Below are 13,591 nucleotides of genomic sequence, written 5' to 3' on the forward strand. Positions count from 1 at the left end.
CATAGGGGGGTACACTCCCTTTTACATGCAAAATATCGAGCAGTGTTGGCAAGGGTGGGTGGATATCGCACGATAAGGTTCAACCTCTATTGCCTTTGCATCTGTTAGATAACAGGTATCACGCGAGAGGGAATTTAAAGGAGAGTCTCTTCTGAATAGGCAATGGTGCATTAGAGATCGCAATGCGCATCTTACGTCGTTAAGTTCTACTCATTTGTAGTTTGGGGTAATAAGCGGCAAATTGCCTGCCGATAATGATGATCAATCTCGTACATATTTTGGCACAGTGTCAGATACCGAGTATGTTAAACCTAATGTCATTCAATTAACGTGGCAAGCAATGTCTTATCATCGCATCGATATGCCCAAAAAGGAAGGTCAGAACAGCTTTACAACGCAATTCAGATTGTAGGAGTGCAAACTGTACGTAATCTCATGGCTTTCAAAAGATAAGATTCGACTTCTCCGTAGAACAGTATAAACGTATCACGTGCGTGCCGATCGTAGATTTATACCGCCTTTTACTGCCGTCGGTTTTCGAGAAAAATTTTGGCGGTCATTTTGCTCAACATTGATGACACGAACTACGGAGCAAATCGTGAAATGTTGATCGATGAAACAACCTCCCGATGCCCTCAGTCATATCCTACGAGCGCACTATGGACGCCAGAAGCCCGGCGATGCTGAAAAAGCGCCCACATGATGGAAACTCAAACTCGCCCAAAGAGCGGAAGAAGGCAAAACACCCGAAAACAGACCAGACCGGATCTGGAGAGGGAAAGAAGAAGAGCAAAAAGATGCGGTTCAGCACAGAAGCGCTGAGGGTCGTGACAGAGGAAACCGGGGTAAACAACACCAGGACTGGATTTACGGAAAAGGTTACAAAAGAGCAAGTACAGACTGGCAGCAAAATCGCCGAAGTACCCAAATTCAGGTTTCCCTTTTTTACGCAGACCATATCTCTATGGGTACCACTATACCCAGTTGGCTTTGACCGGCCAATCTCAAGTGTGGCTGATCAACATCTTTCTGGCCTGCTCAACCATTACTCCCCTATGCTTGGTGGCTATTTATTAGCATACAACAACGTTAACCTTTCGGAGTCATCTGTGTGTGTCGACCCAAACAACCCCCCGACCGACCAGTCACCTGCCGTCTTGACATCTATCGACGAGTATGCAGTTGGCTATGGTTGGATGACTGTGGACGTCGATCTCTTTGTACCGAGCCGAGGTGCGTGGCTTGAAGGCACTGTGATCTTGCAGAACGAGGGCTCGATAGGTGTAAATTGCTGGGAAAAGTTCAATGCCAGCATCGAAGCGTCAAGACTTCCACGTGGGTGGAAGTATGTGGACTGCAACGGTTCTTTGGACAATGGCCACGTGGACAAGGCAGACAACGGGAACAGAGGAGAGGGCGACGAAGAAAAACAAGAAGACGAAAACAAGAACGGGGAGTTGGAAAAAGATAAAGAAGGTCAACAGCCTCTCGCAGCACATATCCAAACGACCGGGCACTGGACAGACGAAACTGGAATGCCGGTGAAGGGAAGCATATCTTTCCGTATAAAAGACTTTGATGTTGGATTGGCCGGTGATAACGGTTATCTGGCTATCGAGGGAACCATGTTGAGGCCGGAGGATGAGTGCCGCTTAATGATGAGCGAGAGGGACAAAAACCGGACGGCCAAGTCAAAGAGAAAGACAAGGCGACTACCGGAGTTTAGCATAACGCAATTCGGGAAGGACGACGAGGAGGAAGATGAGACGAGGAGCTTGGAAATTCTCAAAGAAAATCTCGCAGGAAACAGCTAAGGGCTGAAAGAAGGCGTCTCCTTGTTTTCCAATCGTCGAGTTAGCATGGCTTTTCCAGCTTTGTCCGTCGATATCGGGTTGGCTGCGGAGCACTTGGTTCAGAGCGCGTGACCCAATGAACCCGCATATCTGCGTGTCAAGTAGATGTTGAGCTTTACATTGTAACAATCAGCATCTAGCTGTAGCAAGTCAAAGTATATGGAGCCCAAACCCTCATTATCGGCGCCTTGTGACCAATGGCTGGTTGCCATCATGGCCCCCGTTGCCTCGTCACAAATCCTCAACATCGGTGCGCCTGGTGCCATATTCAGAAATGCCACCGATGCCATCGTCTCTGCCAGCCCGCCTTCAGGCTTGTGGCCTTCTCAATCCTGAACTACTCTGTAATCCAGACCGAGATGTCACGGAGTAAATGTAGAGTAGTGTTTCTGTACTAGTCGGTAATATTGCAAGCCACGCCGATGTGATAGGGTTTTATACGCGCGAGAAACCAGACACCGTTACCTCTTGCCTTGGACGCGGTACTTTTTAGTAGCAGATCAAGCTGATCCGGCTGACCAACGAATCTGGCACCGTGTAGCGACTGTTCCCATCCATGTATGCCACCAACAGTGAGCACAATCCCAAAAGCGCCACGGAAAGAACTCATCAGGATTAATTTGCCCTCTCGAATTTCATTGGGATGCAAGTCAACCCCTTTGAAGTCGCATCTCGTCATCACAGCCCTTTGTAATGAAATCTGGGTCAGCACCCAGTCAAAAAGATGCCTTTAATATGGTGAAGAAACAACTATCCTTCGTCGGTGAGAGAAACAAAAAACTAGACTTGCACAATGCTGGAGCGATCGCAAAAAATTACGGTCCCTTGCTTGTTTTGAGCTCGATTCCGGAACGTGTGTGCTTTATATTTCTTTCGGCTTTGCAGTGTTGGCAAACTCCTTGTTGTCTCACTTCGGCGGTTTGCAGAACCATCTGATGCCGCACTCAAGATTGAGTCATTTGTGGCAACTTAAAGTGCAATTCCGGCAGATTATGATAGGCAGGCAAGAGAAGGCTGGGAATTTTCAAACGCTACTGGGCCTAGAAGATAATATGGACTTGAAATTGTTGTCCGAGGGAAATGCAAAGGCTACGGGCGCAACACTTTACTGGGCTGAAGGAGGAACACTCTGCAAACTGAGGATGGCAACGATTTGCTAGGGCTTTAAGCGAAACAATCAGATAGTCTGAAAAGCAACAAACAGTGAGTCTGGTTCTTTCGAGAGCATGAGCTTAAGCCTAGAGTGAGCGTGTCTCCCAAGGATTCTTTATGCGTCACTACGAGAGCCTTGGCCCGGACATAACAACCGAGAGCAGACATAACTGCAATTTTGGGCAGCGAAAAGCTCCTATCCCGAAACTCCCAAGCAAATCGACATACGATTCTCGGAGGACACCAATGTTGGGCTAAAGAAGTTGGGCGGTCACAAGTAAGTATGCCCAGGAGCATTGTCCGCTATGCGTATGCATATAATATATATAAACCAGCTTGAATTACTATGTTATGCAGTCCGAGCCTTCTGCGCCAATGTTAAACAAAGAAACCCAAGCAGCGACGGCTTGGGCCTGGGCTAAATATATAGGCATGTATTTGTCTCCCCTTTCAGACAGCACCAAGGTGCTTAGCTGTTAACTCACAAGCAATTTGAATCGGAGCATTGCTCCATGCTAAAACAGACTTGCAAAAACAAAATGAAACACAGCTGACTCAATACAGCTCCACAAACCACAGCATTGCGAAGGTAACAAAAACACATGGGGAAAGACAACAATGGAAGTGACAGAATCTCCAAGCCTCAGGGCACTCAAACCCATCCGCTCAACGCGAACGTTGACTTCGTACCTGAAGATCTGTGAAGAAGATCGGGTCTACCTTTCTTCTCCAAATCCCAAGCTAGCGTGATGAGAGATCACAGCCATGAGTCGCATAATCGTAAAGACGTTAAACTGAAGAGTAGACTTGATGATTGAAGTTGTGGGGAGATGCACCTAAGCAGCAGCACATCTCCGTTTCTCTGCGTTTGAGAGAACAAGCCTTGAGGGCTTCCGCTGGCTATCAGACTCCGACGCAGGAGCTGCTGATTTGAATACCGAAGCAAAGCTGCCACTTGGAGGCTCGCTAGGGCTGTTCGGCGAGTCAGCGCTGTTCCGAAATTTTTCTCTGGAGCCTGGGCGCTCAGAGCCAATGGCGCCCCAACTGCCAGTTGAAGTTCTGGAGCTAGGCAGTGAGCACTCGACATCATCTCCGTTGAGGCTGCCAGAGCCACTGCGACCGGAAACGGATTCGTCATCTGTCAATACAATAGCAAGCTCCTCTGCGCTTTCTGAGATAGGACTGATGCTGCCAGAGCTTCCACTGACAGTCACCTGTCGACGCGTTATACCAGCACGCATGAGGTTGCGTACAGCAGAACGCCGCGTGCGTGCAGCGAAGTTTTTGCTTCCTTCATCCTTCGCTGTGGGCTTCCTGGCCAGCTCATCGAAGTTTGGAGGGCCCCTTGGCTGCCGAATCGGGTGTTCTCCAGCACGGCCCTGGCCCGGCCCATAGGTACCGGTTTGCACACTCGTCGGGAAACTTGTGCTTTTTGGTCCCGCAGACTTTGGCGCTTCGTGGTTTAAGGTCACAGACCCTGTGTTGATGCTTGCCAGATTGCTTCCAACAAGGGAGACGGCTTTCTTATGGCCGCGGCGAAAGGCATTTGCACTTGGAGGAGGGAGCGGCGCGTGTTGCTCCGGTGTCGAGGCATGTTGCCGAGGTGGGGATTGGTTGCGAAAATTGCCGTTATGCGTCTCAGAAGGCGGTGGTGAGACATGTACACGAGGCGCAGCAGCAGGTGATGCTTGGCGATGCTGGGTAGTTTGTTGCTGTTGCAGCTGCTGCTGGATGAGCTGAAGTTGTTGAAGCTGTTGCAAATTGGTGTTGTATTGGTCAACGAAATGGTTGTTCAGCTGGGAAGCCCCTTGACCAACATAGAGCGTTTGTTGACCTGTCAGTGGATCAACAACAGCATAGACATTGTTCACAGTCGACAGGCCAGATGCTAGCATCTGTTGTTGCTGCTGCTGCTGATATAGTAAGTGCTGGTATCCAGAGGGCTGCATCGCCTGATGTGTGTTGCCAATGCTCATGTTCTGAAACTGTTGCTGCGCTGCTTGTACCGACATCAGTTGCTGCTGCAGCCGCTGCTTTTGCGCAGCGAGATACATGTTGGTCGCGACAAGCTCTGCATATTCAACTCCTAGGGTCGACGCATCTTGCTCATCAAGCTGAATCTCTGGAGGAGCTAGGATTTGTTCAGCGGTATATTGTTGTCCGTATGTGCTGTGTTGGTTGTACGTTTGTCCTTGAGGAAATCTAGGAAGGGAGGTTTTCGGGCCATTCGACACCCCGTCATGGCTGTAGGAACTAGAGGTCGTAGGAATCCGAGAAAATCGGGTCGTAGGGGCAGCAGCCGTCGGTGACGAAGGAAATGTACCTGCAGTAGCTGACTTCGGAGCAGTTCTAAGACCGGCCAAAAGATGAGACCGACTTGTTCGAGGAGTTGCGGCTCCTGCCTCCTTTTCGCTGCCCGGTGCAAGAATTTCAAAGGAAAGTGGCTTTATGTTTTGGCCACCTCGGCGCGAAGCAAGGCCGCCCAAATTAGGGATGGTTGGACCGTCGGACCCACTGAATGTTGACGATTGCATTTGAGCGAGACTGCCTGCGTCCATTGCTCGGGATGGGTAACCGGATGGTGATAAAAGTGGGAATTGACGAAGCCTGTCGAAAACGAAGGTGCGAATCCTAAGACAAAAGCTAGGATCGAGCGGGTGAAGTAAAGAAAACGTAAGAAGCAGACAAAACAATGACAACTTTGCAATGGCCGATGTTGAAATTAAAGGGCCTTTTGGGGGGAAAGGGGTATCCGGGAATTAACGGTGCCTGCGTTTTGCTTGGAGGGAAGTCTTTAAAACGTTCTGGATGACGATTTCGATGTGAAAGAAGCAGGCCAAGGTTTTGAAAAGTATAAAATAAATAGAATGAAAGCCACTGGCCGTGTACAAAATATGTTTTGAGGACACGAGACACACGAACAAAAAATTCTCGTTGAGAGCTTATGATAATGCTCCGTGTGAGGACTCGGAGGGACTCGATGAGGCCAGGATAGTTGTAGGTATCGGAGTTTGCTCGTGGAGCGAGGCGTGAAGTCCTGGAAATGTCGCTCGAGTTTCTAATATTCGAGGTGTGGTTCACCGTAAGGTGCAATGGTGTCGACGGAATGAACCAGCGAGAAAAGAATGGACGATGCGCTGGATATGGATGATGCGCCGCAAATCTGCTACGTGTTTCAAAGGTGATGAGAGCCTCCCAGAACGGTCTCAGTGAGGGTAATAAAAATTAAAGGAGATGCCTTGGTGAAATGAATTGGTGAATTTGGGTAGAGCCGGTTCGAGAGAGAAAACACGAAATTCTTTGCGATTCGATGTAGGTCCAGTGTAATTAGAAGCTGTGCTGCCGTTTCTTCAAGTGAAGGAGAAGAGGGACCGTCAAAAATAGGACGAGCGAAACGGAAATGAAGGAGGAGAGGGGAGGGGAGAGTTAGGAACAAACTGTCAATGTTGAAGAGCGAGGAAGAAAAGAAATCGCGAAGAAAAGGAGAAGCGAAACGGAAACAGAAGAAAGAAGGGGCAAAAATGGGCAGGAGACATGAAGTGGGGAACCATGATTGGGCGGTTGCAAATGGCGCGGTGGCTTGAGTGGAGCAAACATGTTGGGTGTTTTTATAACGAGAACGCGAGGCGTCTCGAGTATACCGTCAGTACTATTTACAAAAAAGGTACATAATTTGCCATACAATACGACAATAGAGGTAGCGATGCGAATAGGAGGGCGTTTTACTCGAGGCAGGTAGTGGTATTGTACTCCGTGCTCGTACTGTACATGTAGCTCGTTCATTGGGTGGTCAGACTTGCCGCTATATTGTATCAACCAATGGTAGAAGAAAAAACCAGGGGGTAGTGGATGCGGAGAATAGGGGCGCTGTGGCAGATGAAACGCGATACGCCAACCCAGAGTAGTTCTGTATCCTTACCAGCTCGTACCTCGGGGCGCTGGCAGTCACGGGAACAGAACGATGACAGTTTTGTGTATGAGTACTCCGTACGGAGTACTCCGTACGAAGTATCGTACAATGTAAGATACGGAGTATTTGTAGGGTAAGATACAACTCAGCACATAACGGAAGTATTCTACGCTCTTTGTAAGCGCTGTGAGACATCTTGGGCCAAGCTAGGCCAATCAGCTCGGGCATTCAGTATCTTACAATTTCTTTGAAGCTGGCAAAATTGGTCGCAAGATTGCTTAGTATCGAGAAGTACTGAGTATGCTGCAGAAACTCGTATATTACATCTCTACATCACCCTTTCCCTCTATGGGGCAGTGCGACAGGACAAGCCCGGACGAATTGCTAGATTGGGTACGGCCATGGTCGCGTAGTAAAAGATTGACGGTCCAGATTCACGGATTGGGAAGCAGTATAAATATGTGTTGATGCCAAAGCCACGGGCACCGCACTATGCGAAGCCAGACGTTATGCTTTGAAGTCACGCTTTGAAGTCACGCTACAAAGGGAGACCAGCTCTCAGGAAGCAGGGAGGCTTGAGGAATCCCCGTGGCGCCAATTCAATACCCTCATTTCATTTTCCCTAGGCTCACTGTAGCCTTGTGCTGTTACGGAGCTATGGTGAGCTAGACAGGTGCGCGTAATCAATCCGCATTCGACTTCGTTCGAGTTTGATTTGGGAAATGCTAATAATATAGTCCGTCGTGAGCTTAAAATATCAGATCTCGCCAATGCGCCTTGCCTACCATACCGTATCCTGCCTTTCGCATTAAGGCACCCGAACCGCAGTCCACGCTTTTGCCCCCTATCATACTTTCTACTGCAAATCTTTTGGCGCTCCCGTTCCTGCAAAATAGCGACTACCACCCTCAGCAGCTAGACATGCCAAACATACACCACCGCCGTATACCCGTGTGTGTCGTTTCCAGCCAGCTCCCTGGTCATCCAGCGTCGAGATGATTTCACCTTGAAGCCCTATTTCTCTGCCCATGTCTTCATTCGGCGATGCGGGCGTACTCCGTTGCCGTGACTTAGCCGGAGGCTGGTGTAGAGTAGAAGCGTACACGTCTGCTAAATCGTCGTGTTCACGTTCTACCAGCATCGGCTGATTTTGAGAAGGCACTGCTGAAGCAGGCGCCGCGGAGATTCCGACAACTACAAGTTTTGTGTAATTTCGCCTGCGAGGGGGGAGGGGTATCAAGGCAGAAGTTGTGGCATCGAGACCTTCGAGTTCTGCTGTGTAGTCGGGGTTTGGCTGGTGGATGAAAGAGACGTCTGATGAACTATCCAACTTGCCTACCCGAAAAGCATCATGATCAAACTGGACTTCCTCGAGCGGATATGACGCTGCCAGAGAAGGTGGCGTTAAAGGTGGCGGGGGTGGCAGATACCGACCGAGCCGCCGCCCAGCACCACCTGATCGACAATCTAGTTCCGAGTGAGGTGAAGTAGGTAGGGGAGGCAACGATGCGCTGCGACTGCCTGTGAGGCTTGTGGACGGAGCGCCTACGCGAATAAGCGGCTTCTCGAAGGCAGACGTCTCGATATCGATAATGATATCATCCATTGCCACGCCTGTCGGTTCCAATTTTGGAACTTGCCGTTGGTGTTGTAGGACCGAGAAACTTGTTCCAGCTGCGTGTGCGGCAAGTTTTTCTGAAGGGTGGCTGTTCCAACGTAGGCTATGCCTTTGAAGGTGAGAGACACAAAACCGAGAGGCGAGTGCAATTTGTACTGCTATGAAGACAGCTGATATAGCCAATAATAAAAGGCAATAGCCATGCGTCGTGAATCTTTTTTCGAAAAGGCTGGGGGTGGTTGCGGTATTGCTGTCCGTTGGCAGTGGCGGCGGCTGTGGCGGGATGGTGAGAAACATTGCTGCTACTTATGGTAGGATGCTCAGAAGCAAGCGCTTACTGCCTCCTCATATGGCAGGGGTAGGACGGGTAGGACTGGTTAGGAGTTGCTCAAGGGTAGGAGGCTGGATTCATAGGCGTGGATAGCGACTGGTCGTGAATAGGAAGTCGGGTGCAGCCAGTGCAGGTCAATGGCAAGCAGTTGGATGGGGGGGGGGGGGTATGTGTGGATGTGATGAAGGCGTCGTGGAGACGTTGATCAGCTGTCAGCAGGATAGGCAAACTTATATGGTGACGAAAACGAAGGCCGGAGATAGAGCCTTCGCATGCTCGTGGTAAAGAACTGTTCAGCTGAGTTGGTTCAGGAGGGCATGGAAATTAGGCAAGACACGAAGACTTATGCTAACTACATAAAGCGATCGCGTTTGATGAAATATACACTGTGGTTTCCTGTCTTTTGAGCTCGCTAATAATGAGCGGCCCTTTGTTTTGTGACGATGCTAAGCTTGCGCCGTACTTCAGAAAACGCAGATCAGCGAACCAATATTGATCTGGCCATTCTCCGCAAAAGTTGGCTCTTCGTATGAGAGGCGGTAGCAATCAAAACGATCTGGGTGGAGCAATGCGCCATTCAGCTGAGTATTCGTTAACGGCATCGTGGCGACGTTTCGGGTTCGAATGATATTTGCTCATCTTTCTTTCTTCCTTCGGCTTACTTTTCCCGGGATAGACAGCTGAATGTGCGCTCAACGGTGCTGAATGATATAAATGGACCACTCACAGTGGCAAACTATGTTTTTTAGCGTGAAGCAAAGTTCAGCTGAGATTTTTTTAGGGTGGGACGATGCTCGCCGATCCCGTGGCCAGCAAACATTCCAAAATCACCGAAAATGAGCATTTTTACACGGCAAATAAAGAATCGCTGGCTGAGTAGACGAAGGGCACCGGATTCGCATTGCTTCGGTGAAACTGCATAAATATGGTGGGCAGCTTGGGTGCCTCACGCGGGTTGGTCGGTGACTCCGCCACGCCTCTTTGCCGCCCCTTGTATGCCGAGGTTACGCTAAATTCATGCGACAGCATACTCCGTACTCCGTACTCGTGGACCATTTTGCACACAACATCATCGTATTCGTCACTGTACAAATAGTTCGACCGAATTGCAGCACTGACTCAAACATCCGCTCCAGCCCCCTGTCTTTATATAGCGACGATTTCCATCGGCTCTCTACTGGCGTGTCTGATGCCGTCCGACACCTCCTCCTCCATCATTGCTATCATACCCTCTAGATTCTCTTCGAGACTATCGGCCTCAGGCCCCAAGCAACTCCTGAGTAGCCGGCGGTATTTTTCGATATTGTCGCTTGTGCCGACGGCAGCAAGAGCATCGACGTAGTCACCTTCAGCTTGATGCTGCTCTATAATATGTTGTCGCAGCTCTATTGCGAGCTGTTGGTGTTCATCAACAACGTCACCTGCTCCTGTAATCCCCTGGCCGTCACCCACAAGCCCTGCCAATTCACTGTCCACATCTGACTGCGCCAGAATACGATTGCGTTGACCGACAAGAGATATCAGCTGTTTTTGGGAGAGCTTGGCGTCCTCAGCAAAATCAGCCGCGATCTCATCGGGCTCCATGCGTATTTCGAGATCGGCCATCTCTGCACGCATAGCCAGCAGCTCGCCTTGTGTGCTACCCAGAATGCGCTCTGCCTCCCTCTCAGCTTCCGCTTTGTCCCTGAACTCTTCCTCGTAGCTCTGTGACAGGTCTTTGAATTTCTCAAACACAAGAGGTGTAATTCGTGACTGCACTGTATTGGCTGCCTCTGACTGGTAAGGCGCGCCAGTTTTCCTTTGTAGATCAGCAACCGTGTCGCGAAATGCAAATCGTCGCTGTGAGTCGGGCGCAAAAGGCGACGATGACCGTTGTGGTGGGGCTCTCGATTTCTTGTTGGCGTTGAGTTCCTTGATCATATCTTCTGCCCGCAGCCCACTGTGGTTGGGAATGTCTGTCGATGCTCCGCGGCCGAGAAGGGCACGTATGCACTTGGTTGCATGTTTCATTGCAGCCAGATGCACAGCCGTATTTCCTTCGTTATCCTGTGCATCAATAAGCTGCTGCACAAAGTTTGGGTCATGCGTATCCTGGAGACGGTTTAGAATATTGTCCAGATAGTATCGAGCACAGGATTGGCTGGTGACACGCCCGCTTTTCATTATGGCGGCATGGTGAATAATCGTGCAGCCTGCCTTATCGCGTGCGTCAACGGTCTCGAAGAGTTCCTTGATGATAGCCGGAAACGTCTGTTTCTCAAAACAATTCGTGAAGCTGACAGCACGCATGAACGGCGTTTCACCTCGCTCGTTTTGAACACCCAGACTCGCACCGAAACGCTTCAGTTGTTTGATAACTTCGACATCGCCCATAGCGCACGCCCAGTGCAAGGCTGTGTGGCGCTCTGTATCAATAACCCAATTGGGTTGAAAATTGGTAGGCGGGTCTGGCCGAATGGCAGGCTGCTCATTGCGCGAAAGAAGAAAATAGTCAAGCAATTCATCGCCGTAAACTGAGTGTTGTTGCTCCGTCATGTCTTGGATCATATCTTCTCTTTTTCGCTTCCGTTGTGGTGCCGAAAAGTTGGACATGTCGTAGTCATCTTCAGCGGCATAAGAAACGGACGCAACTGTCAAATTATCCGGAGTATCGTCTTCGTTCATAGCGACATCTGCGCGGTCGAAATCATCTTGCATGGGCGTGGCTGCAGCAGCAGCGGCAGCAGCAGCAGCAGCAGCAGCAGCAGCAGTGGCGGCAGCGGCGGCAGCAGCAGCTAACACAATTAGAATGTAAAACTGTACACAGCCAAAGGTGACATACAGCATACCGTTCCATTTCGGCACAGCAGGACGTGCCCGGGGAGCTTTTGGCTTGCTCGCATGTCGAGGTGCAGGTGGCGGGCTGACGTCGCCCGACACATACTCGAAAATAGGGCGTAGGCGGTCATATACATTGTTCCTATGGGCGAGGGCCTCGCCATGTTCCAGTGGAATCCAGGTACCTATTTTCCTCGGTACCTTTGTCAGCCGTGATGTTTTGAACACTATCCGTGGACTGAGCACACCTTGATATTTTCCATAGCCTCCCTGGATTTTTTCATGAACGTCTTTTTGCACCTCTCGCTCAAGTATTCGCGTTCGTGCAGGCTTATCGAAGCCAGCGGCTTTAAGAATATGTGTGGCATTTATCCAGTCATCATGTCGTCTTCGCATGACATGTTCCTTCAGGTCGGCTCCGAATTGAAATTCGAAAACTGGAATCTATTCGGTTTACATGTCAGCGCCTAGAATTGTCCTCACGAAGCTGCAATCTAAACCGGGTAGCCCATGGCTTTCCGAATATACCTAGGCCACTTACTCCGCTGTACGTGGCACTGTAAATACCCGAGCCATCGGCATCTTTCCCCATTGTGACAACAGAGCTTGTGGTTGGAACCTGTAAGCAGTTTGGAACGATATAACTCGGGGGGTTCGAAGGTCGATGGTTGTTAATTGCCCCTAATCAAACTGCTACTAGGTGTCGGTATATCTCAGTTGAAATCGCATAGCGGGGAAGAATAAAGCCCAATGAGTTCGCGTGCAGTCTTCGATTCAAGTTGAAAGACGTCAGTAGGGTAGATTTACAAGAAAGCGGTGGTCTCTAAGACGTAACGCGTGCAAAATGTCCGCGTCGCGCGAAGATCAATTAAAGTACTTATGGCCTCAGGCAGACTATCCGAAAATCGCGTCGCGCTTATATTAGTCATCAAGCTCTAATGCCGCTGTAAAGTGTGCAATCACATGACCAAAGCGTCACCATGATTGTCTGCCAAAACGGCACCTTATAGCAATATTCTGTCAGTGACATTAAACCTGTATAAAAAGCTAGTACAAGTAAGTATCTAACATTAGGTAAATTAACAAAATATCCCACCTACTTAACCTTATCGGTACCAGCCTGCCAGTACGGGCGCCTCAGCCCCTGCCTATGCCGCCTCTATCTGCGCCGCGATACTGAAACTACCCGGGTCTCCTCCGCTCTCTCCCAGTCCAACAAAGCTATTTTACCTGCTCCTTTGTCTACGCCTTCTGGCCCGCTGGCGGCAGGCCTATAACCTTCCGGTCTCCGCAATCGCCGTAGTCTGACGTGCTGTATTATTACCGAGAGGGGCAGGCCGGCGGCAGCCGCGCTATTCGGCCTAGGCGTAAAAGACTAAATTAGGGGTTTGCGGGAGTCCTATACAGCTTTAGGAGCGAGGGTGGAGGGATGAGGCCGTCGAGCGAAGCCATTTCGTGTTATTTTAGGGACATTCGCGATGCCAGCGCAGCTGCGCACGGCCATGTGAACTGTCCTGATTTTAGTAGTTGCTGTCCTTTGACTGCTGAAGGGTTACGCGACGTGTGTACTTAGAATTTGGACGTGTTTCTGCCAATCACTTATTACCCTTTTTCCGTATTATGCGAAGTAACGACCCTGGTCTAACTACTTGTACAGGATGCAGTTTCCTTTGCCCAACCGTCGTACTGTACGGAGTACGAAGTACTTGCAACAGAAACAGGGTATAACAGCAGTGGGCTACTTTATTGCTACCGTGGACACTTGGCATCAATGAAAATTTGTCCATTCGCAACTTGCATTCTGCAATATTCGACCTTATACAGAAATTTAGGCAGCAGCGGCATTATACCCGGCCGTATAATTTGATGGGCAACTGTGCAAGCGTACAGCTAATGCTCAGAATTCATGA

At 49.8% G+C, this 13,591-nt stretch overlaps 4 protein-coding genes across 4 annotated transcripts; 1 reads left to right on the plus strand and 3 right to left on the minus strand.

The window, feature by feature from the left end:
- Positions 1-629: 629 nt before the first annotated feature.
- CMQ_5469 (RNA polymerase 1 subunit) lies at positions 630-1,814 on the plus strand (the record flags this gene model as incomplete). Its single annotated transcript, XM_014313666.1, has 1 exon — positions 630-1,814. The coding sequence occupies one exon, from the start codon at positions 630-632 to the stop codon at positions 1,812-1,814; it is 1,185 nt and encodes a 394-aa protein (XP_014169141.1).
- A 2,027-nt stretch (positions 1,815-3,841) lies between these two features.
- Positions 3,842-5,563, minus strand: CMQ_5479 (uncharacterized protein; the record flags this gene model as incomplete). The annotated part of the gene is made up of 1 exon (XM_014313676.1): positions 3,842-5,563. One exon carries the CDS (start codon positions 5,561-5,563, stop codon positions 3,842-3,844), a length of 1,722 nt encoding a protein of 573 aa, XP_014169151.1.
- A 2,208-nt stretch (positions 5,564-7,771) lies between these two features.
- On the minus strand, positions 7,772-8,521 carry CMQ_5468 (uncharacterized protein; the record flags this gene model as incomplete). Its single annotated transcript, XM_014313665.1, has 1 exon — positions 7,772-8,521. One exon carries the CDS (start codon positions 8,519-8,521, stop codon positions 7,772-7,774), a length of 750 nt encoding a protein of 249 aa, XP_014169140.1.
- A 1,489-nt stretch (positions 8,522-10,010) lies between these two features.
- CMQ_5472 (uncharacterized protein) lies at positions 10,011-11,561 on the minus strand (the record flags this gene model as incomplete). Its single annotated transcript, XM_014313669.1, has 1 exon — positions 10,011-11,561. The coding sequence occupies one exon, from the start codon at positions 11,559-11,561 to the stop codon at positions 10,011-10,013; it is 1,551 nt and encodes a 516-aa protein (XP_014169144.1).
- Between the last annotated feature and the right edge of the window lie 2,030 nt (positions 11,562-13,591).

Source organism: Grosmannia clavigera (assembly GCF_000143105.1).
Source record: "Grosmannia clavigera kw1407 unplaced genomic scaffold GCSC_67, whole genome shotgun sequence".
Lineage (NCBI taxonomy): Eukaryota > Fungi > Ascomycota > Sordariomycetes > Ophiostomatales > Ophiostomataceae > Leptographium > Leptographium clavigerum.